The sequence below is a fragment of the Rhinopithecus bieti genome, unplaced genomic scaffold (genome assembly GCF_001698545.2).
Source record: "Rhinopithecus bieti isolate Rb0 unplaced genomic scaffold, ASM169854v2 scaffold_9981, whole genome shotgun sequence".
Lineage (NCBI taxonomy): Eukaryota > Metazoa > Chordata > Mammalia > Primates > Cercopithecidae > Rhinopithecus > Rhinopithecus bieti.
The window spans coordinates 713,335-738,119 of NW_016806838.1; the positions used below are offsets into that span (position 1 = coordinate 713,335).

Below are 24,785 nucleotides of genomic sequence, written 5' to 3' on the forward strand. Positions count from 1 at the left end.
TTTATGGCTAAGAGGAACCATACAGATCAGACAGATATTATTAACATATATACCTACATATTTTTTCTTTTTTAATTCTCTAGTTTTCTGTTATGCCTTTCCCCAGTGTTCTGGGTGTCCTCTAACTTGTGTGTGTCTGCTTCACCTGTTAGATTGTTAGATGGTTGAGGGTCAGAACAATGTGATACTCATCTCTGTATCCTCTTAAAGTCTAGAGAGAGACCTCTCCTCATACAAAGTGAGCATTTAATAGATACTTATTCAGTCGAATTGAAACTGTGTAGTGAGTCTAAATTTTTTAATTATTGCTTTATATTGTGATAGCTTAGTTATGCTGTAGGAATAAAATAATTCTCAAATCTCAGTGATGTAATGCAACAGAGATTTTTTTTTCCTTGCTAAGGCAAAGTTGGCTATAGAATGGGGTTGGAGTAGGGAGAAAACTATTTCTGCTTCATACAGCCACTCGGGGACCCAGAGTGAAGAGAATCCTGTTTCTGACAGCTGTACCTTTTGAAACACATGGCCTCTTCAGAGAAATAAACTGAAAAATTACTCGAGGGCTTTCTTCTGCCCTCTACACATATTTCGTTGACCAGGACTAATCAAATGGTACTGCCTGACTAGGAAACTGGGTGGTGTGGATCCCATATTTTTAGGCAAGAAAAGTGCCCACCCCTCCCTAGGCCCGGCATGGTGGCTCATGCCTGTACTCTCAGCATTTTGGGAGGCCGAGACAGGTAGATCACTTGAGGTCCGGAGTTTGAGACCAGCCTGGCCAACATGGTGAAACCCCACCTCTACTAAAAAATACAAAAATCAGCTGAGTGTGGTGGCACATGCCTGTAATCCCAGCTACTCAGGAGGCTGAGGCAGGAGAATCACTTGAATCCAGGAGGTGGAGATTGCAGTGACCCCAGAGCATACCACTGCACTCCAGCATGGGCAACAGAGCAAGACTCTGGAAGGAAGGAAGGAAGGAAGGAAGGAAGGAAGGAAGGAAGGAAGGAAGGAAGGAAGGAAGGAAGGAAGGAAGAAAACCAAAAGTGCCCCCAAGATTGGTAATCACTAATGTTTACCCTGTGCTTTATTCAGTAGCGCCAGTATTTTGGAGATAATGAACTTCTTTGAGAATCTGATGGTCATTACAATCCCTCTCCTCTAGAAACACTCAACATTTTGCATAATTTCCCATGTGTTTCATGTATTTTGAACCCTATTCACTGGTTCTCTAGAGAACCTTAGACCAAGATTATAAATCCTTCAGGCATGTATTGCGCCTGGCAACAGACCTACAGACGAAAAAAAAAAAAATACATTACTGCTGTTCTATTTAAACTGTATGTTATTAACAGTCTATTTATTTAGTTGTTTGTTTTTATCAGATATGGCATCATACAAGACCCATGGCCAACGGATTTCCCTCTGTGTTTGTTTTTATCAGGAAAAATTTGAGGGACTGTTCCGGACTTATGATGACTGCGTGACGTTCCAGCTATTTAAGAGTTTTAGACGTGTCCGTATAAACTTCAGCAATCCTAAATCTGCAGCCCGAGCTAGGATAGAGCTTCATGAAACCCAATTCAGAGGGAAAAAATTAAAGCTCTACTTTGCACAGGTAAGGTGATTGTTTACCAAAGTTATTCTTTTTGCCCTACATTATTTTTTACCATTTTAAAATGTAAATGAAGCCCTTTCCATTTTCAGATTGGTTGGTAGTCTATAATTAATTCACTGAGAAATAGACCTACATCATGATTCCCAGACAGGAACAGCTTAGTGGCTAAAAAACAGGCTCTAAGAGTTGCCAACCAGAGCAAGTTGCATAACCTCACTGGGGCTCCATATTCTCATCTGTAAATTGGGGATGATCAGGATACATACCCCATACTGTTGTTATGAGGATTGCATGAATTATTGTGTGTTTAAGTGCCTAATATTTGGCAAATACACGGTAAATGCCAGGTAGTAGTTATAAGAAGAATGATGTAATCACAGCTACTCCTAACCTTCCTATCAGGGTTATAATTAAAACTTAAATTATATGACAGCTTTAGTGGAATGTATAACTTTTCAGTGATTCATATTTATGAGAAAAGGCTACAAATATATGGAAATTAATTTGTTTCATCCAAAAATCAATTCTAGCTGTTCCAAAACGAAATGGGTAATTCTTGGCAATGCTTATAAAGTTCACAGCAATGGAAATCAATATCCATCATGTTCCATTAGTGCCCTCACCTCATCACTAGATACCTTGATCCATCTCTTAAGTGATCTGTTAGTATGGTTTCCACCTTTAGACTCTACAGAGATGGCACAGTGAAAAGAACACAGACGTTGGCCCTGCATCCGTGTTCAAATTCCATCATTGCTATTCTCATGTGTGTGATGTGGACCAACCTCAGTTTCTTTGTCTTTAAAATCTCACCCCATTCCTTAAAAAGTTAAGCATTGAATTACCATTTGACCCAGCAATTCCACTCCTAGGTATTTAAAACAGGTACTCAAACAAATATATGTATGCACAAGTTCACAACAGCACTATTCACAAAAGGTGGAAACCACCCAAATGTCCATCAATGGATGAATGGATTAGCAAATTATAGTATGCCCATATGATAGAATATTATTCATCCATAAAAAGGACTAAAATACTGATAAATGCTACAATGTGGATAAACCTCGAAAACATTATACTAAGGGAAAGGAGCCAGACACAAAAAGTCACATATTCTGTGATTCTACTTATAGGACGTATCAAGAACAGGTAAATCTGTAGAGACAGAAAACAGCATGGTGATTGCCAGTGACCAGTGGGAGACAGGAGTGGTAGTAACTGGTAATGGTAGTACTGGTAGCAATAGGCAGAGGAGTTCCTTTAAGGTGATGAAAAGAGCTTGGATCTGGATAGAGGTGGTTGTTGCAGATTGGAAATGTACTAAATGCCACTGAACTGTTCACTTTCAAGTGGTTAATTTTATGTTATGTGAATTTCACCAAGGAAGGAAGGAAGGAAGGAGGAAAAGAGAGAAGGAGACAAGGAAACATTTGGCAGGTGCATGGTGGGACAGTGGACTGGCAGCATCAGCGTCGCCTGGGAACCTATTAGAAATGCAAACCCTCAGGCCCCATCCCAGGCCTCCTGAATTAGAAATGTGGGGGCTGGGGCTTAGCAATCTGTGTTTTAGTAAGGACTGCAGGTGATTCTGACATACAGTAAAGGTTGAGATCCACGGTTTTCAGGATTAAATAAGGCAATTGAGCACATGGTATGTGGTAAGTGGTAATTATTATTACAGTCAGGTTCATCGGTTCATTTGTCACAGGCTGAAACTAAACCCACATTTTAATGTGCCAACATGACACATCTGAAGCCATGATGAATAAGTGTCTTCATCTCTACTCTATTTGAAAGGTTCAGACTCCAGAGACAGATGGAGACAAACTGCATTTGGCTCCACCCCAGCCTGCCAAACAGTTTCTCATCTCGCCCCCTTCCTCCCCACCTGTTGGCTGGCAGCCCATCAACGATGCCACACCAGTCCTCAACTACGACCTCCTCTATGCTGTGGCCAAACTAGGACCAGGTAAGCTTTGTGGCCCATTTTAAAAGTAAACATTTGTCAGCAACCTAGAAAAGCCAAATGAGATTAACAACCTTGAAATCCTGGGTTCACGGTAACATTGCATTTCTAATGGGTTTATTCTTCTGTGTGGACAATGAGAGGGAATGATGGATGAGAATGCAGCGTTTGCACCTGTTCAAAAAGCAACTTGGGGACCTGTACTAAAATGGTGTCAAGTCCGTGCAGCTTCTGGACTGCAATGCAGATATTTTAAGATCCAACAGCACTACCTAATTCTTGTGGGATTTATCTCGATACTAGGAGGAAATTGTTTCCTCAGAACAGACAAAATGAACCCTACCAGCTGGAAGGAAGCATCTATGCTGTGCAACCCAGTTTTATTGCTGTCACAGTGCTAGTACACACTCAGGAACCCCCTGTTACAAGAAAACCTGCCACCAAAGTGAAACCTCCAAGTTCCTAAGAAGTCAGTTACAGCAGCCTCTAACTTTAAAAAAATCTTACGGTCACTTTGTTATGATGTTGGCATATGTAGCTCTGATTCACTCATTCTCACTGCAGTATAGTATTCCAAAATATGAGTCTACCACCACACTTTCTTTAGCCACTCTCCTGTTGATGGATATTTAGATTACTTCCAGGTTTTTTCTATTACAATCAAAGTAATAGTTAACATTCTTGTACATCTCTATGCACTTGTCCAAAAGTTTCTTTAGGCTTTGTACCTAGAAGTGATACTGCCCTCAATTTCAGCAGATGATGACACCTTGCACCCCAAAGTATTTTTTCCTATATTATATTAGGAGAGGAAATAATAGAAATTGAAGGTGCTGAAACCAGGTGGGAGCTGAGATTTTTAGCACTGTGAATTGAGTGGTAACTAATGGCCATTATGTCTGCTCTATCTACTGCTGGTTATCTTGGGATAGGAAGGAGCTTTAAAAATAGAATCTGAATGCCTGACCCCACCCCAAGAGATTCTAATTTGATGTGGGTAAAGTTCAGGGATCAGTACGTTTTAAAAGCTCCCACGCTGATTCTAATATGCAGATGAGTTCAAGAACCACTGGTAGCTAAATGCCAAGTACCAAGAATAGTAAACTTATAAGTTGTTACTAGCATTTCTTAATGTGGCAGGAAAACATTTGGCCCAGAGTCACCCACCTCAGAAATCTGCTGTTTTAATAATCGTGTGTTGATTCTTGTGTACGCCAAAACCTGAGAACCCTAGGAATTATGGTGACCAACTGTCCTGGTTTCTCCAGGACTAAGGAGTCCCTTGGTCACAGGACCTTCACTGCTAAAGTCAGAAAATTCCCAGGAAAACCAAGAAAAGCTGGTCATCTTACCAGGTACCCAGATTAAGATGATGCTGATCTGACTAATAAGCACTTCTTGCAAGAAGATTGTCAGATGTTACATGTGTGGCCTGAAAGTTAAATTATAGAACTTTCAAGAGCAAGCTCATTGGAGGTTTCTTTGTAATCAGCATCACATCGCTCAGCTTCTCAGGCCCTTTAAAATGGCCATAAGTTTTACCTTCAAGAAGCAGGAGGTATGTCTAACTAATATGTGCTGATGAAAGAAGCAATATAATAACAAGGGAGATGTTAGTGAAATATGATTTCATTGAACATCTAGTTCATATCCAGGATCCTGATCTTAGACACTCCCCCTTCAGAGAGCCACATGTGTGATATGCGTAAACACTGCACGGTGTGTAAAGTAAATTGAGTCTACTCACGTGAAGCCTTTTGAAGCCCTTCCCCATAGTCATTCAGGACATTGCAGAAGCAAACAAGCACACATATCCAAATGGACCAATTTCAACCAAGGTCCTTGGAGCTGCCAGTTTGACTCCTATGCACTGATATTGACAAGAACACCCTTGAACACTTTGTAGAGGTGTTTTGAATGTCAGCCAACAGAGCTCTTTATAGAATCACTAAGGTCTTGGCTAGAGGACCTAGGAGTCTGACCTGCATTTTACAGAAAAGGAAACTGAGGCCCAGTGCGAAGCGGGGAGCTGATTTGACAATGAAAGTGCCAGATCTTCCAATGCTGTGCTCTTCCTACTTCACTGTTTAGAAAGGAGGCTCAGGCTATGTCAGACTTTCTGACCATCACACCCCAGCTGGACTCCAGTTCGCTCATGTGGAGCTGATTGTCCAGTAAAATTCAAATCATTTTTTATCAAGAATGTGAAAGAACATTAGTTGTTGTTTGTCCGCATTCACAAAGATTGATGCAGAGAAAGCTAGAGGCAAGTTCCAGACACCCTTACTGGCTGACCGAGCTGAGCCCAGACTCTGGAAGGCATAGACAGGGACAAATGTGACCTGGGACTGATAGAGGCAGAAGGCACAGATGGGATGGGAATTAGGCCCTGGAAGGGATGCTCACAGAGCCTGACACAGAAGAGGAAGGAAGAAAGAGGGAGGAAGGAAATGGTCTTAAAGAGGCAGAGAAAAAAAAAAAAAAAAAGCAGTTGGCAGTAGGGGGTGGGGGGCTCGAAGTTGTAAATAACTTATCAACAATGTTAAAAATGCAGACCTTTTACCTTAATTGTACAGCTAATCTATAGCACCCACCTTCTTTTATCACAATAAATGTACCATCTACCATTTTTGAAGAGCCCTGCTTTGTGATAAGCACAGAGATAGGACCTATTATTATCCCCATTTTATGGATTAGGAAACTAGGCTGTAGAAAGAAGCATGAACTTTCCCAAGGTGACACAGCTGGTTGGTGACATCGTCAAATTTCGAACCCTGGCACTTCTGACTCCAGAGAGTAAACTTCACCACTCTGCCAGCTGGCCTTCTGTTAAGGATACTGGTTGGCTTGGCTGACTTCAGGCCTGCTCTGCTCCAACTCTGGCAAACATTTATTCTAACCCTGAATCAATAATTATAGTTATTATTATTATTTACTCTGTCACCCAGGCTGGAGTGCAGTGGCGTGATATCGGCTCACTGCAACCTCCACCTCCCAGGTTCAAGCGATTCTCCTGTGTCAGCCTCCTGAGTAGCTGGGACTACAGGCGCGTGCCACCACGCCCGGCTAATTTTTGTATTTTTTTAGTAGAGACGGGGTTTCACCATGTTGACCAGGCTGGTCTCGAACTTCTGACCTCGTCATCCACCCACCTCAGCCTCCCAAAGTGCTGGGATTTCAGACGTAAGCCACCACACCAGGCCTCAAGAATTATTTCTAACAAACACCAATCTAAACTTCTAGAAAGCCTAACCTAGTGTCTGGTAAATGTGCAAATGGAGACTTGTGCATTCGGTACAAGAGCAAATATTGAGAGTTTCCTGATTTTTAAGGATGACTGATATTGTGTCCATGGAACAGCTGCAATCTGGATGTATTTTCTAGGATAAGTTTCTCTCTATTCCCTGCCAGCAATTTGGGACTGGTTGTCTTTATTTAGTTATCCATTTATCCCTTTTCTAGGTCCTTGAAGCTTCCTCAGCCCCACACATGCATGATTTGTGTCCAACAACTGAGTTGAAAATATCAGAGGTTAAATTAAAGGTTGTTTCAACTGCAACAATAAGGGAGCAGGGTCACACCCTGCCTTTTCCCCATGGCATCCTCCCCCTCATCGTGTCTCTGCCCCCTTCTCAACCAGGTGCCAAGGCAAGGGGTTGCTCCTTCAGTCTCCTCCTGTCACTTTGCACAAATATTCATTTTTCCTTATGGCAATTTTCTATTGTTCAACTTACTGTCTTCTCTTCTTATTGAGGGAAAGAATGCATGTTTCATTGATTTTGGTATTCTCAGCACCTGAAAGTACCTGGCACTTAATTGGTGCTCAATAAATATTGGAGGAATTAATGCATGAATGAATGAATGAATAGAGCAGAGCTATTAGCCTGCCTAGAGATAGTTTCTTTACTGACAAATTGTTGCTTTCTTATAGCTTTAGCCAGACTCAGTCCAGAAGCATTAAATTCATGTTTTCTATAATTAGAGGACTTCTAGCATTTTCATTAAAAAAAAACGTGATTTAGTAAAATTTATTTTTAATCCTTTGGCAAAATCATTTCAGTAACAAATTATAACTAATTTCATGTTAAAGGATGACTACCTCAGTTCCAGAAGTACAGAAACAAATTAGAATGAGAGCAGAGAAAAGTAACTCAAATGATCAAAGGAATGGAGTTTTGCATTAGAGGAATGATGAACAGTGTTTAAGTGGTAGAGCAGAGTGATTGAGAAGGTATGTAGACATTTAAAGCTGCTGGGAAAAAGTCAGTCTAAAGAAAGAACATTATGGAGCAGGGATCTAGAGTGAGATGGGACTCAGGCTAAGTCAACTGACTGGCTGCCCCCAGAGGCAATGGCACAATTTATTAGGATCCTTTCATGGAGAACAAATGAAACAGTAGGGATCCAGGCCGCATCTCAGACAAGCAAGGGGCAAAACAGTCTCTAGTTCTTTAAGGAAGAATACTGGTGACCTTCTTTCAGAGAAGGACAAGTCCAATTCCTGAAAACTTCTAGAGTGGTCCTAGAAACAAACATAAAGAAAGCAGTGCAATTGTAATGGAACCATGATCAGACCCAAACCTGTGGGTGCCTATTGAAATCCTTTGAAATATTTAAGATGTTATGACAGGAGACAAGGGCCACATTATATTCAAGAAGTGTCTCTCAGTTCTGTTTATTATACTGAGAGCAAGTTTATATTTTGAAAATTATGAGAGGCATAATTTTAAATATCCTTAATCGTTGTCCCCATGACCATTCTATCTTTGATCCAGAAAGTAAGTAAAATAGATAGTATACATTAGAAAATAACTAAATAAAAATAATGACTTAAAATTATGTGGGGATGAAGATAAATTACTTACTATGTGCCAGGCACTATTCTAAATGCCTTACAATATTATTTAATGTTCACAGACAGTAACAGGTATTATTATTGTCCTCAATTATGCAGCTGGGGAATGTGAGGCACAGAGTGGTTAAGTAACTTGTCCAAGGCGCACAGCTGCTAAATTAAAATATGTCCTCTGCCACTGGCAAGGAGAGTAAAGGATTGATTGAGCCAGCACCCTTGCCCTGGGAAGTGAAACATTTTTCTCTAGAAGAAATTTAAGATTGCTGTAAAGGAGAAATTTAAGAATACAAAACAACTTATGCCTCTCGTTCCCTCACATTTTATTTCTCTACTTTTTGGCACCCACTAAAACACACTACTGCATCAATTCTTTACGGTACATTTCATGCTTTTTTCTCATGTCCAGCAGGACATGCAGATCCAAATTTGCCTTCATCTGCTCTGTTTAAGGGGCAGTTATTGTCTCTGTAACACAGAATCCTTGTGTGTTTCTATTAGTCCCTCGATGAATGTGTAGAAACCCATCAGTTTAACAGTGACCCAGACAGCATAAGGTGGGCTCTGACCTTGAGGAGAATTATGAGTTGAATATTTATTTTAAAATATCTGTTGTTCCTGACTCCAGAAGCAGTATGGTGCCAGGTTCTTTTTTGATGTAAGACAAAATAGGAAAAAAATAAAAACCCAGCCTAGCAAAATAGCTTATCTCCACCAATCAGCAGAAAATGGTAAAATAGAGATGCACGCAGCACTAACTGGATGGGAAATCAGAGGTGGGAAGCGAAATGCCGGCCTTTATTCTGCTAAGATGACTCTGGAAGGTCATGTTCATTGTCACTGAAAATGCCTGCAGGGAGCGATATGAAAAGTCATTGTCTCTTCTTTTTTTTTCCTCCTGCTATTTTTAGCTCTCGTTAGGAAGATCAATTTTAGTTAACTGCAGAGAAGGGTTTTTAAAATGGTGCTTGAGTTTCAAGTTGCATTTGTCTGCTATATTTAGATTTTTTTCCAAATTCTTCTGTATCAAAACATGACATAGTAAGGCAACTTTGCTGGTGTTACGGCTTGATATGGTGTTTCCCCCAATGGAAAAAGATATTCCATTAACTAATGTAACCTACACTAAAGAAACATTTTCCATTCCAGGTTCTGATTCAGAGGTAGAAAAAAATTCAGTTTTTAAAATATAGATGAACACCTATATTTTTGGTGCATATGGTATGAACATTATATAAGGCCTCAATTCTCGTTCAGCAATTGCTATATTCTCTGATCACAGAAACAATAGGCAAGTAAAACTGCGAGTGTCCAGTGTTCCTGTTAGCATAGTCTATCTGTGTCATACCCCACCTAAGGGACTCAGATTGGGATCCGGGAGCATATGTTCAAATTTTCCCATTTCCTTTTAAAGAATTGTCCCTGGAAAAAAAGAAAAAAAAAAATATTTTTAAGAGGCTTTTCTTCCAGCATATATTCCATTAATTTCTCTTCCAGCACTGTGGAGTAGCAACATTAGAATACTTCCTTTTCTAATTTTACAGGTAAACAGGTAAACTGTAGAAAAACAGAAAAGACATATGACCAAAAACTGGGAAAATATGAATAACAAATCCTATTGCCCATAAAAAAAGTACTTTAAGGAAGAATCATTGTAGTGTTTACCCTTGCATTTTTTCTTATAGGGGTGTGTGTGTGTGTGCGTGTGTGTGTGTGTGTGTGTGTGTCCTCACCGTTGTGGCGGGGGCTGGGCCCCTGACATGGGGCAAGGGAGAACAGGATGGTCCGTTCCCAGAGAGGACCCAGCCCACAGAGGGCTCTCCCAGGCAGCTCCCCTTTGCTTCATCTCCGCCACTTTCCTCTCACCCCATGTGGACGAGCCCATTTTCTCTGGTCTTTCTCCCTCTTCATCTTCCCACCTCTTTCCCCTCTGTGTTTCCCTTAGTTACCTTGCCTATACCTTCCCTCTGGGGTTCTGCTTCTTTTTCTCAACCATTAATTCAGGTCCTCAGTCAATCAGTTGATCCCATAAAGTACTTTGGGTCCTAAATGTCTCAGGAGGGGATGAAGATAAATTCCCTCATCCCCCATCTAGTATTAGAGAGAAACCTCCAGAAGATAAGCAAATGTTCTTATACTGAAATATATATAGCTCCCCTTATACCAAAACTACGAGTATGCTCTTTCTCTTCTTTCTCTTTCTCTCTCACTCACTCTCATCCTCCTCCTTCCCCATCTTACCAAGGACCCCTTCTTATTTCCTACTTTGATATGGATCAGAACTGAGGAGGGGGAGGAGAGGAAAGAGAACCCTAATTATTTCATCAATATTTTCTTAAAATGCACCCATACGAGGCCTACTGAGGTAGAATGTCAGTTTGCTGCCCTGATGTCACCTGCAGCATCCTACCCTCATGCGTGCCTAAATCTAGGAAGTAGTAAGGAGGTTACACTGGTCACCCAGTAAACCTGGATTGGAGTTCACCACTTTTATCTGGGATCCACCAAAATTCAATAGGAGCTCATGGAAACACAAAAGAATCAGAGAGAAAAAGTTTACAAAGGACTGAATTCCCTGGAATCTGTCTTTTAATCCCAAATCCTCTTTCCACTTCCACTTAGAAAATAAGTTCTTTCTCTGCTTCCAGATTGAGCCTGTGAATAGGCAGCTACCAAATAGCTATGATTTTTATGTTTCCAATAAGTCTCTCTGCACCCAGAGTATCTCCTTTTATTTTATAGCTGTAAATGGAGATCCAACATGAAGAGAGGCTTTTCTCTTGCCTCAGGATAACAATTAAAACATAGGATGTGAATTTGAATCTAGGCTCCACATTTTATTAGCTCTGTGACCTTGAGCAAGTTTCTTAACTTCTCTGTGCCTCTGCTTCTTCAATAGTAAAATCAGTTTGTGGCAAGCATCAAATGAGATAATCCATGTAAAACTGTATAGCCAGTATCATACATAGGAAAGGCTCAGTGTATGTTACCTATTTATTATCACTTGATTTTCAAAGCCTTCTATTAAAATGTGTCACTGAGTGTGGTGGCTCACCCCTATAAATCCCAGCACTTTAGGAGGCTGAGGCAGGAGGATCAGTTGAGCCTAGGAGTTTGAGACCAGCCTAGGCAATGTAGTGAGGCCCCTGTCTCTACAAAAAATAAAAAATAAGATTATCTGGGTGTGGTGGTGCACACCTGTGGGGCCAGCTACTCAGGAAACAGAGGTGGGAGGATCACTTGAGCCCAAGAGGTCAAAATTGCAATGAGCTGTGATCCTGCCCCTGGACTCCAGCCCAGGCAACAGAGCAAAGTGAGTCACTGTCTCAATAAAAAAAAAAAAAAATGTTAAGTGCATGTGTTAAGCTCTTAGCTCAGTGCTGCTCAATGTGAAAGCTATGATATTTTGGAGTTGACAGTCCTACACATTGCAGTACATTTAGCATCCTTGGGTCTCACCTACTAAATGCCAACATCCACCCACACCATGTGACAAAAAAAAAATCCATTTCCAGACACCATTAGGGGTTTAACACTCTTATGTGAGAACCATACTAATTATATTTTCTCGAATGTGACAAAGACTTGTCAGAGGCATAGAGGCATAGAGCGCCTAGTAAGGGGTCAGTGGTGGGTGTAGAAAGAAGAGTGGAAGAGAGGTGAGACATATAGAGAAGCAACTCCTGCCTCCAAGCTTTGCTCACTCCTCTATCCCTTCCCAGACACACACACACTTTTTTTCTTCCCTTTAGAAAACTAGGGGAAGACAAGAACAAAGAGAGTTTGCATGGCCCATGTCCATTTATCAACTGCTACATAACAAACTATCCCAAAAATGTAGGGCCTAAGACAGCAGTCATTTATTTTGTTCACAAATCTGCCATTTGGGCCAGGCTCAGGGGAAGGGTCATCTGTCCCATGCAGTGTTTCTGGGGCAGCACAACTAGGGGCTGGCAAGTGAACTTTGAAGATGATTCACTCACATGGTTGGCAAAATGGTGCTGTTAGCTGAGAGTTCACTTAGACTCTGAGTCAGGGCCCTGGTTCTTCTTAACGTGGGCCCCTTCATGGGCTGCTTGGGCTTCCTTACAACTTAGACGTAGGGTTTCAAGCATGAGCATTCTGCAAGAGCAAAGTAGAAGTGCACAGCATACTTGTTACCTAATTCAGAAGTCACACTGCTTACTTCCACCACATAGGTTGAGGATCCCTTATCCAAAATGCTTGGGGCCAGAAGTGTTTTGGATTTTGGATATTTTTGGATTAGGGATATGCAACCTGTACTATATTTGTTAAGACAGTCATTAAAGCCTGCCCAGGATTGAAGGGAGACAACACAGAGGGAACACTCCTTGATGGAACATTGTCAAGGTTCCAGGAGAGTATGTGGGGTGGGAGACATTATGACCGTCTTTGGAAAACACAACTTGCTACCACAAATAACTTTCCTGTTGAGAATTCACCCGTAATATGAGAGATAATACAGTTTTAAAATGAGAAAAATGTAGAGGATCTTCTTTCAGAGTCCAAAGCTTCCTTCCCTAAGAGATGCAGATTAACTCAGTTTATAATTTATAGTCTTTTCATAATTTATTGTGTTGTCTTTTGAGAAGATTCATTGTCAAAGAGACCATGTCTAGAATAACTATCAATGGCCAAAACAAAACAAGGCAAGGTTCAGAAGGAATACATAATCCATCATTAGCTAGAGAACAAATATTCATGAAAAATATGAGTTGCCATGAAAATGTATTAAAAGTGAAAGATAAAACTAGGCTCCCTGTCCGTAGAGTCGCTTGTAGAATATGAAAACAGTGGGAAGTACGAGAGTTAGGGACAGAAAGGGACTATGAGCACATTCTTTGAAGTCAGGAAAACCTGAGTTCAAATCCTGGCTCTGGTATTTACTACCTGTGTAATCTCAACTTCCTGTTGTGTAACTAGACATTATGAAACCCACATGACAAAGCTGTTGTTATAATTAAAGATCTATTTCATGCCAAGTAGTTACAGGCTTTCCTGTGCCTGGCATTTGTAAGTGCTCCATAAACAATTGTTATTATGTTTAGGGAATGTAGTGAGTTTCTATGACACCTACTGTGTGCTAGTACTGATAGAATGCTGATAAGAGGATAGATGCTTGCCTTTAAATGGTTTTCCACTTAGTTGAAAAGCTAAAACTTACACAAGTTAAACTATAGGAAGAATATTCATGTGTGAGTACATACCAGACATCACACAAGTATGTTAGTAATGGCCAAACTTGATGCTCGTCATAAATCAACCACATATTCATTGAACACTAATGTGTACCTTAAGCTGCAGCAATCACAAAACATTAAGTCTTGACTTCTGTGGTTGGGAATATAACACATTGCTAGAGGAAATAACTAATGAATAATACAAAAGGTGATATAATTAAGTATTATAAATGAGTGTTTCTATCTCAAAAAAAAAGAAAAGCGGATATTGAAACGGCAACGTAAGATTTTCTGTCTCATGAAAATAGAGGTATAGAAAAGGCTAGGAAGAGAGGGAAAAAAGGAGAGAAAATTGCCAGTGATGACAGAGAAAGAGGAAGTGGTGGTTGGAGGAAAAGGGATAGGTTCATTTTGAAGACCAGATTATGTGATACCCACTACCGTGGGATGCAGCCTGTTATCATTCACCCCTTACTGCCCTTTGCAATGGTGTCTCCACTGAGGAAAAGCTCTTTGCAATTGTTCAGCTGCTTAATTCTTTGACTATTGTGTGATGCAATCAGATTAGTTAATCATACTGGAAACCAGGAATTACTTGGGGGCAACAGTGGCCAAAATAATATTACCCTAAATAATCATAGCATGCATCTTGGGAGAGGGCTTTATCAAGTATTTGACACATATGTCTGTTTCATAGTGTCCCAGTGATATGAGCGTTGTTCTCGTTGATGAGGAAAACTGAGGTTCAGAAATGTTATATAACTTTCTCAGAGTCACATTACTCATATGTGATAAGGTGAACTCTCCAACTGTTGTCTTAGGTGGCTTATTCTGGCACGGAAGTTAGTTCCTGTTGTGGGGAAACCAGCAAAGAGTATTTTGAGTGGGAGGGTTAGTCATGGATAGGGTTATAACAAGGGGTGTGTGGGGAAGGAGCATGCAGAGAAGGGTTGCCAAGCAATGTTCAATAGTGCTTGGTGACTGATTACATGATGAAAGAGAAAGAAAATTCAAGGATGACTGACTCGAAGGATTTGCACCTAGAAGGCTGGAAGAATGATGGCACTTCTAAGAAGTGTGATAGCTGGGAAGGGAACCTAGATTGGCAGAGAAAATAATTCTGCTTTAGACATGTGAGTCTGGAAAAGAGTAATCAACTTACAGAGAGATGTCAGTAAGTCAGGATGCAGGTGTGAGATCAGGCCTGGATATGTAGCTCACAGGATAGGAACTGGGGCTCATGATGACCAAGCGAAAGAATGTCCTGGGAAGAAGAGCAGCAGGTGCTGAGCAGAGCAAAGCTTGACCTTGCCTGTTAGATGTGGCTGTATTTTGAAAGCCTCACTAGTTCTGGGATTCTGTCTATTGCTTGGCAGTACACATACAAGGGCTTTGTCCAGCAGGCACGAAACTTTTAGGAGTATTTCTCCTTCCCTGCATCACAGAGTTTTTCTTATTAGGAATCTAAACAATGAATCTCAAACTGTGCTCTAACACATAGACATGTCCCTCTGCTTCATCTCTCTACCCTTACCATGTCTGAATTTTGCTGATTTTTATAAACTTTGCATAATCATACTGATTATTTTAGAAAGAATTTAAGAGGTGGCCAAGTCACGACCCATAAGCCAAAGGTGGCATGAGAGAGAAATTCAGTGGCACTTGGGCTGCCAGAACCAACACATTTCTCTGCAATTGTACCATGTGAGGTTGTATCATGTCACCAAGTTTCCCAGCCCCTGGTCAGCACAGGGACTCACCCTCCTCCCTCCTGAGAATGGGGAACAGCCCATGGGTACCCTCACTCCCTCCGACAGACATAGAGGAATTGGCACATTGTCACAAACATGTCTCCAGCCACTTGGGAAAAGAGGAGACAGAACTTTGGCATCTATTTTAACCAATGGCCAAACCTCAGTCAGTTCCAAAGGCCTGAATGAGAATTTAACTGTTAACCATGTGCTAAAAGGTTTTTCATTTACTTGGCTGAAAATTTGTTTCATGGGATAGGTAGAAAACCCCGACCAATGCACTTGTTGGTGACTTTTGATCCTGGCCTCCGTTTCGCACACCAAAGGAGGACAGTTTCAATACTTGCAGAGGAGTGAGCATGTGATGGGTCAATGCTCTGCTTGTCTTATCAGAGAAATGCTGGTTCCATTGGTCTGTTCTTGCTGCACCATGGCAGGACCTCCCACCCTGTGTGGGTAAGGCTTGACAGGCTGTCTGTCCCCGAACAAGCCCAGTTAGTCCCTGTGTCTGGTGACAGCATTGACGTCAGCCCTTGTGGTGGAGGAATTAGTTGAAGCCCAAAGGGAAAAAGAGGCCAAAAAAAGAAAAATTCAATCCAGCAAGACCAAAGCCATTTCTTTTTATTTTGTGAGCTCTCAGCAGCTGCTAAGCTTTGCTGGATTTCGATAGTAAGAAAGTTTCCAAGAATAGAACAGTGCAATGTCAGAGTTAATGGGATCACAGCAATAAAATATCTCTACTACTGAGCAATCTGATGGTATTAAGTTGACGTGGAAGTTGCTTTGCACCCTGCACACAGGGCGGCCTCCCTGCTTGCCCTCCCATCCTCAGTGTGCCCCCAACACACCTATTCTGAGAGGAAAGCAACCACTTCTGAAGTGGTAAATACATTGCAATAGAGGCGTCTTCAGGCCAGTGGCTCACGCCTGTAATCTCAGCACTTTGGGAGGCTGAGGAGGGTGTATTACCTGAGGTCAAGAGTTCGAGACCAGCCTGGCCAACATGGTGAAACCCCATCTCTGCTAAAAATACAAAAAATTAGCCGGGTGTGATGGTGGATGCCTGTAATCCCAGCTACTTAGGAGGCTGAGGCAGGAGAATCATTTGAACCCAGGAGGCAGAGGTTGTGGTGAGCCAAGATCGCACCATTGCACTCTCCAGCCTGGGCAACAAGTGTAAAACACTGTCTCAAAAAAAAAAAAAGATTTCTTTAAAGGAATGTTCGTTATCCAGGGCAGGGAGAACAAACGGTTTAATCAAAGGCCTAGCTTTGTTAGATTTATTACAATTTCTTTAAAATGGCCAGCTTCTTGCTAACAGATGAAAAAAAGAAGAAGGGTGTCTGAGTTCTCTGAATTCTCTGGCCTGAGCCTTGCCCTCATCTCCACCCCAGGTCCTGTGTCTCTGTGGCAGGCTCCTTTCTATTCCTCATCTGAGGATAACAGAGGCCATTCCCCCTCCATCAATGCACTCCCCATCCACAGAGCAATGAATGAAACTACAGTAGCCACCAGTGTTTCTTCAAAAGGGGCTTCCGCTGCAAATATAAGAACTTAAAGAAATCCTATACACAAAAACAAGAATCACCACCATATTTGATGACTCAGCAAACATTTCTTTCTCTGTCTCTCTTTGGATGGTGTCTTTCATTTAGAATTGCAAGGACTTCCTGAAGAAAAGACAAAATTTGAGAAACCCTGGATGCAATCAACTCAATCATTGTTCACTGTGGAACTTTAAGTGACCTGATGTTCTTTCCTGAACAACAATGAGAACACCAAAGATGAATGGGAGCTGGTGGCTGAGAGCACCAGAGAAACTATCCAGGATTCCTTAGCTCCTTTCTTTTCTTTTTTTTTCTTTTCTTTTTTTTTTTTTTTTGAGACAGAGTCTTGCTCTGTGGCCCAGGCTGAAGTGCAGTGCCGTGACCTCAGCTCACTGCAACCACCACTTACTGGGTTTAAGTGATTCTAATGCCTCAGCCTCCCCAGTAGCTGGGACTATAGGCATGCACCACCATGCCCAGCTAATTTTGTATTTTTAGTAGTGGTGGGGTTTTTGCATGTTCACCAGGCTGGTCTTGAACTTCTGACCTCAAGTGATCTGCCCGCCTCGGCCTCCCAAAGTGCTGGCATTACAGGCATGAGACACCACGCCCGGCCTAAACTCTTTTTTTAACAAGCACTCCCAGTTAATTGTCAGATGTTTAAGAACCACTGCTCAGAGTCACCCCCAACCAGAGCTGCCCACTCTGACCCAGAGCCTTTGATACAACCCTCAGATAAAGCTAGTTTGATGTAGGTTTCTCTCCTTAGCAATGTCTGCAGATGATCTGTTTACCTGGGGACGTGGATAAAAATGCCAAAATATTTTAGGGAGAACAGAACCCACACAATTAAGTGAACCTTACTTAGCATCGATACATACAGCACTACACCACTTATGTGTGGTATGCAACTTCCTCATGGATTACAGCGTGGCTGGGTTAATGCCAACTATCAATTCTTGCTCCACAAGGCAGGATAGCAAAGAATAGCAGGAATGATCAGGCAGGCATCTCCTTCCTGGCTCTCCCTGTATCTCTTCTCCTGTCACTGTCTTCTCCTGTATCAGACTGGGCCACATCAGCTCGCTTGTATCAGAGATTCAATGCTTTTTGATGTAGTTCTCCCTACCTGTGATTTTACCACTTCTAGACTTTAAATACAGAGTCATATCAGCCATACTTCAATGGCTGTGGCTGGTTCTATTTTTCTGTACTATCAATATCCAGGGAAATGCTGCAGCTGTAACACTTCCTGTGAAATATTTGCTGCCCTTACCCAGGAAAGCCTTTCTCTATATAGCAGGATGTCGAGGGCAAGAGTTGCCCAATAGAGACTTCTCTGACTCTTAACTGAATGAGCACACTCTCAGCAGGGTATGGCTGTGTTCGTTTGCTAGAGTTGCCATAACAAAGTGCCACAAACTTCCAGGTGCAGTGGCTCACACCTGTAATCCCAGCACTTTGAGAGGCCGAGGTGGGCGGATCACCTGAGATCGGGAATTTGAGACCAGCCTGATCAACATGGTAAAACTTTGTCTCTACTAAAAATACAAAAATTAGCCAGGCATGGTGGTGCACGCCTGTAATCCCAGCTACTAGGGAGGCTGAGGCATGAGAATTGCTTGAACCTGGGAGGTGGAGGTTGCAGTGAGCTGAGATTATGCCACTGTACTCCAGCCTGGGCAACAGAGCAAGACTCTGTCTCAAAAAAAAAAAAAAAAAAAGGCCACAAACCAAGTGGCTTTTATGACAAAAATTTATTGACTCACCGTTCTGGAATTTAGAAGTTCAGGTCAAAGTGTACACAGGACCATGTTGTCACTGAAAGTGTCAGGGAGGGATCTGTTCCTGGCCTCTCCTAGCTTCAAGTAGTTCCTTGGGTTATGGCTGCATAACCTCAGTCTTCACATGGCATTCTCCCTGGGTGTATGTCAATGTCCAACCTTCCTTTTTCTATAAGGGTGCTAGTCATATTGAAGTAGAGCCCACCCTAATGACCTCATCTTAATTTGATCATCTGCAAAGACCTTATTTCCAAATAAAGTTACTTTCACAACTACTGGAGGATAGTTAGGACCTCAACATCTTTTGAGGGGACTTGACTCAACCAATAACAATGGCTGTCTCTGAATGTCTGCATCCTTCCCAGCATCACTTAGAAGAGCTTTGATATTTATTGCATTATTGGTGCTCCTCATTCCCTAACATCAGCACCCAGAATTTAAAACTGTACCTTGTGAAAGTTTGCCATTTACACCATTAAGGCTTACCAAGATATGCACAGTATCACGTAATTAGTGTCCTGTCACTGGAACTGACAATACTTGCTCCAGCCATCCAGTGGAGGCACTTTTAAGACTGAGAATAGCAGATTCCTGGGCTGCATGGGGTCTGGCTTTGATCCTGGAAGAAGGGCAGGATTTAGGGAACTCTGGAAGAGAAGTGAGGCTATGCCAAGTAAAAGTAGCTAGTTTGGTGGCCCTAAGAATTTAGCTGTCATGATTACGGGCCAACAGGTAAACCAGTTTGACCAAAACAAAGAAGGAATCAATGCAGGTAGTGTTGGAAAAGATTGGTGAGAGATTACGCAGGGTCTTCTGTGCTAGACTAAAAAATTTATACTTGATCTTGTGAGATCTAGAGAGCCACTAACCAGGAAGATGTCTTGGAGTCATTGTTTTTGGAAGACTTTTCTTTTGATCCACGAAAGATGGGAAGTGAAGGATGGGATGTCTGGAGAGGATTAAGATGAGTATGTCAACAATGAAGTTGAAAAGTTACAAGCATGGAGGTCGAGAATGCCACCTCCTCTTACCCTGTCACCTGGAGGTCTTTTGTGTGTCTTTTAGACCCAGATCAGCTGCCAGACCACTATTCTTACCATTTGATGCCATAGTCCTTAACATACATTGCCACCGTAGTACTCACCATTTTATACTGTGATATGTTCTGTCTCCACATGTCTCCACTGGACTGTGCACTTGTGAAAGGCACAAATACTTTTTATTCTGCCTTGTAGCCTTTATGAGTAGCAATAGACCATGAGAGATGCTCAAGAAACATCTACTGAAGCAACAGAAAGACAGAAAGACAGTCAGCTAACAGCAATTTGACTGTAATATGAGCCAGTCAAGAATGTAGACACTTGGAACTAGAAAGGGCCTTGATGGTCATCTAACCCAGTTACTCAGTAACCACTGAATCCTGGGCATGTGATGACCCTGCCTTATTCCATCCTGGAGCAACTCTGACTGTAAGAAGTGTACAGCTGGAGGGGAACTCAGAGACTACCACATTCAAAAGATAAAGAAGTGAAGTGATTGGCTCAAGATTACTCAACAATTAGCAGCAAGGTTGGAAAATAGAAGAGAAACTAATATGACTAACTGCCAAGTCCATCCAGTCCTCGGCACCATCCTACAGAGTGGAGGTATTACCATGTTGAAATTTACGGCAAAGGATGTGAAGGCTAAGAGGTATTGAGTGGCTTGTTTGGGGTTGCACAGTTGATAAGTTGCAGAGCCAAGATATAAGGAAATTGATCTTCCACTTGCCAACACCCTGTGGCCATCCCTGCATAAGATCACAGGCTTCCAGAGACACTGGAAAATGCTCCTCTCATTTCCTAAGCAGACCCTGCTCCAGGAGGTCTTTTGAAATCCCTCCCTCTTTCTCACTTCCATTTTCCTTGCTTTTCAGGAGAGAAGTATGAGCTCCATGCAGGGACTGAGTCCACCCCAAGTGTCGTCGTCCACGTGTGCGACAGTGACATAGAGGAAGAAGAGGACCCAAAGACTTCCCCAAAGCCAAAAATCATCCAAACTCGGCGTCCTGGCCTGCCACCCTCCGTGTCCAACTGAGCTGCCTGCTCCGCCTCGACGATAATAGCCGTCTCCTCTTTATCATGCTTTTTCCCCCTGTTGTTTGTCCAAAAAAAAAAAAAATTGCCTTTAAATTCCTGGGTGTTTGGTTGTTTGAGATTCCTTCCTTGTTATCAAGCCTCTCGGACAAAAGGGCTAGGAAAAGGTGATATGTCTCCTGATCATATCATACCCATTAAGTATAACCCATTATTTAGAAGGTTCTAGGGAAAAAAGTAGTATTTTCTTATTAAACAATCAGCACAGCCTATATCTTTGTTCTCTCATGTTGATCCAAGCCAGAGACATCAGTAACAAATAGCACCTGTGTTGTTTGTGAGCTGTTTCAGTCCCAGTCCTGACGTGTGTGCATTGTTCTTTCCTGGCCACTTAAATAGGACCATATGTAAACTTGACTTTGACTGCATGAGATATCCCTGTCTGGTCTCACTCAGTCCTCTGCATCCCGACATTCCCAGGACATGCATGATCACCAGCATTTATTTTCATGATTTGAGGATATCCTATAACTCACAGATTGTCAGCATCCAGCCATGTCCTGTCTAGATTAGGAAAATGATCAGCATATTCCAACTCAACAAGTCTGGGTATATTCACTATTGTGAGTCAATACACCATAGCTCTGTTGAAATTCCTGGAGGCAAAATTGAGCTTGGCCCCAAAGATATTCCTCAATAGATTTCAAACACCACTCCCCTGTAGAACTTTCCCAGCCTCGTTGGGGAGGCTTGTCCAGGGTGATAGAGACCGATTTCAGACAAACCTATTTATTACAAAAGTTTCGTGGTGTCTGAATGATTGTTTTCTCTCTTTGTATATTTGTACAAATGTTTCAGCTGTGCTTTTAAAATCTGGATGTTTTTTATTTAGTGATTGTTCAACCATTAGCTGCTTCAAAACATAATGTGCATTGCTTATGAATGCCTTCATATACTAATACAGATACTCTGATAATATTACGCTCTAGTAAGGATCATGCTGAATTTTGAAAGGACACAAAACATCTAATGCCAATATATACATGATTAGCTAACATCTTTGCTATCAAGACCACTTGTTTTTAAATAAAGATGCAAGTGTCCGTTGTAGATTATTGGGATGAAGCTCAATCTCCAGAATGCAGCAGCAGCTGAGCATGTTAAAATGGGGAAGGATGATAGATACATGTATGCCGGTCCTACTCACGCAATGCCTGTGTGCTCAAAAAAGTTATTTGTTTTTGTTATGTGTGATTTTTCTATTTCTCTAGCCCAAAGTGCATTACAGAAGATACACCTATAGAACCATTACCTTCTGCTATATGTGCCAGGCCTCATCTACTCCTGTACATTAATGAATTACTTTAGATGCAAATGCAGATTACAATGGAGTGGGGGAAGTACTTTCATTACCCAAGCCTCAGAAAAACAAGAACAACAACACAGCAAACAGATGGAGGGATTGTTGTGGTTTTTGACTAAGGTGTATGTTAGTTTCATCAGAAACTTAAAACATAGACTGATCACTCAGAAATTAAAGTCCGTTTTACTGTGAATATAGCAATATAGTACTGGACACAGTACAGGTGAAACTGAGGAGAGCATTGCTTGTAAAATCCTGAGTTTCCATAAGGAAAATGAAAACTCCTTTTAAAATAAAATCTGAGGAGTGTACAGTAAGCATATGCTTTGACTTTCCTTTGCTGTGGAGGTTTTGGTTTTCATTGATGATTAATGCCTACAGACTTAGTAGTGGAGAAATGGTGTCCTCTAGTGGAAGAAATAGTAGACTCAGCTATTCAGATGCAGAGCACTGCAGCAGCCAGCCTTTCAAAGCTGACTCTTCTCAGTCATCTGTGGTGTCATTTGACTTTTAAGCTACCCTGAATTTCNCACAGTACAGGTGAAACTGAGGAGAGCATTGCTTGTAAAATCCTGAGTTTCCATAAGGAAAATGAAAACTCCTTTTAAAAATAAAATCTGAGGAGTGTACAGTAAGCATATGCTTTGACTTTCCTTTGCTGTGGAGGTTTTTGGTTTTTCATTGATGATTAATGCCTACAGACTTAGTAGTGGAGAAATGGTGTCCTCTAGTGGAAGAAATAGTAGACTCAGCTATTCAGATGCAGAGCACTGCAGCAGCCAGCCTTTCAAAGCTGACTCTTCTCAGTCATCTGTGGTGTCATTTGACTTTTTAAGCTACCCTGAATTTCTCTTCTCAGTCATCTGTGGGGTCATTTGACTTTTTAAGCTACCCTGAATTTCCAGAATGCAGGTTCTAAAGAAATCTAGGTGAGAGAAAATGTTTGAAAATGATTTTAAATGTTTTTTAAAAGACACATCCGATATTTTTAACCACTTAGTAAAAGTTGAAATGACCATTCTGTGTAGCCATAAAAGAAACACAATGAAGTATATGGCCTCTGGAGTTAGTCTTAGCGAAACTTACTGCTCTGTGTCAGTGTCAACCTATCGCAGATCAAGTAATTCTTTCACTAGGTTGGGTTTGGGGCGGGGGAAAAGAGGGGCTTTTCCTAGGAGAACGGTATGAAATGGAAAGACTCTTTGAAGTGTTGCAAGGGAACCTCCTAGCACTGTGAAAGCCAGAATCGCCTCAGCATTTCCATGACACACATTATGCAAACCTCTTTAGCACTATTTTAAGTTTGAAAAGTTTAACAATGAAGGGGGAGGGGAAGATTTCCACCAACTGAATCATTTGTGCACGTGTATAGCTCAAAGAGCTTAGACTTCAAATATATCTGGTGAATGACTCTTTGTCCATGTGGTGTAATTTCTGTGTTGTCGACCTGAGTTGGGTTTTCTTGAGGGGTAATTGTGGAAGAGTGCATTTCAACCTAGAGTTTTTCTAAGACGTCCCCAACATATGGGGTTAACCCATATACCTAGGTTCTTCCTGAAAGTGGGGGAAGCTGGTTGGCAGCCATCTCTTGGGGAAGGGGGCCTTGAGCAGGGCCTGGAGGGCTGGGTTGGCCTCTGATAAGAGGAACTGGGAGAGGTCCCTGTTTTATTGCTGTGTTTCAACATCTTGGTGCTAAAAGCCATTTCAAGTGTACTAAGAACCTCTTTTAATGTCTTCCCACTCTATTCTCTTGCTAAAAACACTTTAAGAGACCTAAGTCGGCAAAAAATTATTATGCAGGGAAAAAGCACTATCATAATCTAAATGATTAATACATTAGATTTCATTAAAATGAAGAGCTTCTGTTCATCAGATGGGTATTAGGAGAATGAAAAGGGACAGCATCAGACTGGAAAAGGATATTTGAGACACATGTAGTTGTCAAATAAATTATATCCAAAATGTTTTTTAAAAAAACTACAAATGGCGCACGCCTGCAATCCCAGCACTTTGGGAGGCCGAGGCAGGTGGATCATGAGGTCAGGAGATCAAGACTATCCTGGCTAACACGGTGAAACCGCGTCTCTACTAAAAATGCAAAAAATTAGCCAGGCGTGGTGGCAGGCACCTGTAGTCCCAGCTACTTGGGAGGCTGAGGCAGGAGAATGGCGTGAACCCGGGAGGCAGAGCTTGCAGTGAGCCGAGATCGCACCACTGCACTCCAGCCTGGGCGACAGAGTAAGACTCTGTCTCAAAAAAAAAAAAAAAAAAAAAAACACTACAAGTAAGGAAAACATAGACAATCCATTTCTTGAATCATCAAAGTAATTTCAAAGGCATTTCACACAGGCAATTCACGTACACACAGACATACACAAAATACCCAGATGACCCATTAACATTCAAAAGATGCTCAACTTCATTGCTTATCAGACAAAAGCAAAAGATAATCTCAGAGATACTACACAGAGCTATCAGAATGACTAAAATTAAGTCTGGGAAATATAAAGTTCTGGTAAGGATATGAAAGAAGGGGAACTGTCATGCGCCACTGGTGGAGTGTCGACTGGTACTGCCACTTCACTGCACTATTTGGTAGTATCTGCTAAAGCTAACAGGCCTCTC

The 24,785-nt window shown here is 41.7% G+C and overlaps 1 protein-coding gene across 4 annotated transcripts in view; it reads left to right on the forward strand.

Annotated features, from left to right (window-relative positions):
* RCAN2 (regulator of calcineurin 2) overlaps positions 1 to 23,576 on the forward strand; it is a 263,771-nt gene extending 240,195 nt beyond the window's left edge. For 3 of the 4 annotated variants that reach the window (XM_017878079.1, XM_017878078.1, XM_017878080.1), the window contains 3 exons: positions 1,445 to 1,618; positions 3,419 to 3,590; positions 20,638 to 22,453. In XM_017878079.1, coding sequence (XP_017733568.1) covers positions 1,445 to 1,618; positions 3,419 to 3,590; positions 20,638 to 20,798 — 507 coding nt within the window. In that variant the 3' untranslated portion in view covers positions 20,799 to 22,453. Of the gene's footprint in view, positions 1 to 1,444; positions 1,619 to 3,418; positions 3,591 to 20,637; positions 22,454 to 22,700 lie in introns of those variants that run through there. The other variant, XR_001886730.1, reaches the window with a different exon arrangement.
* The last annotated feature ends 1,209 nt before the right edge of the window (positions 23,577 to 24,785 follow it).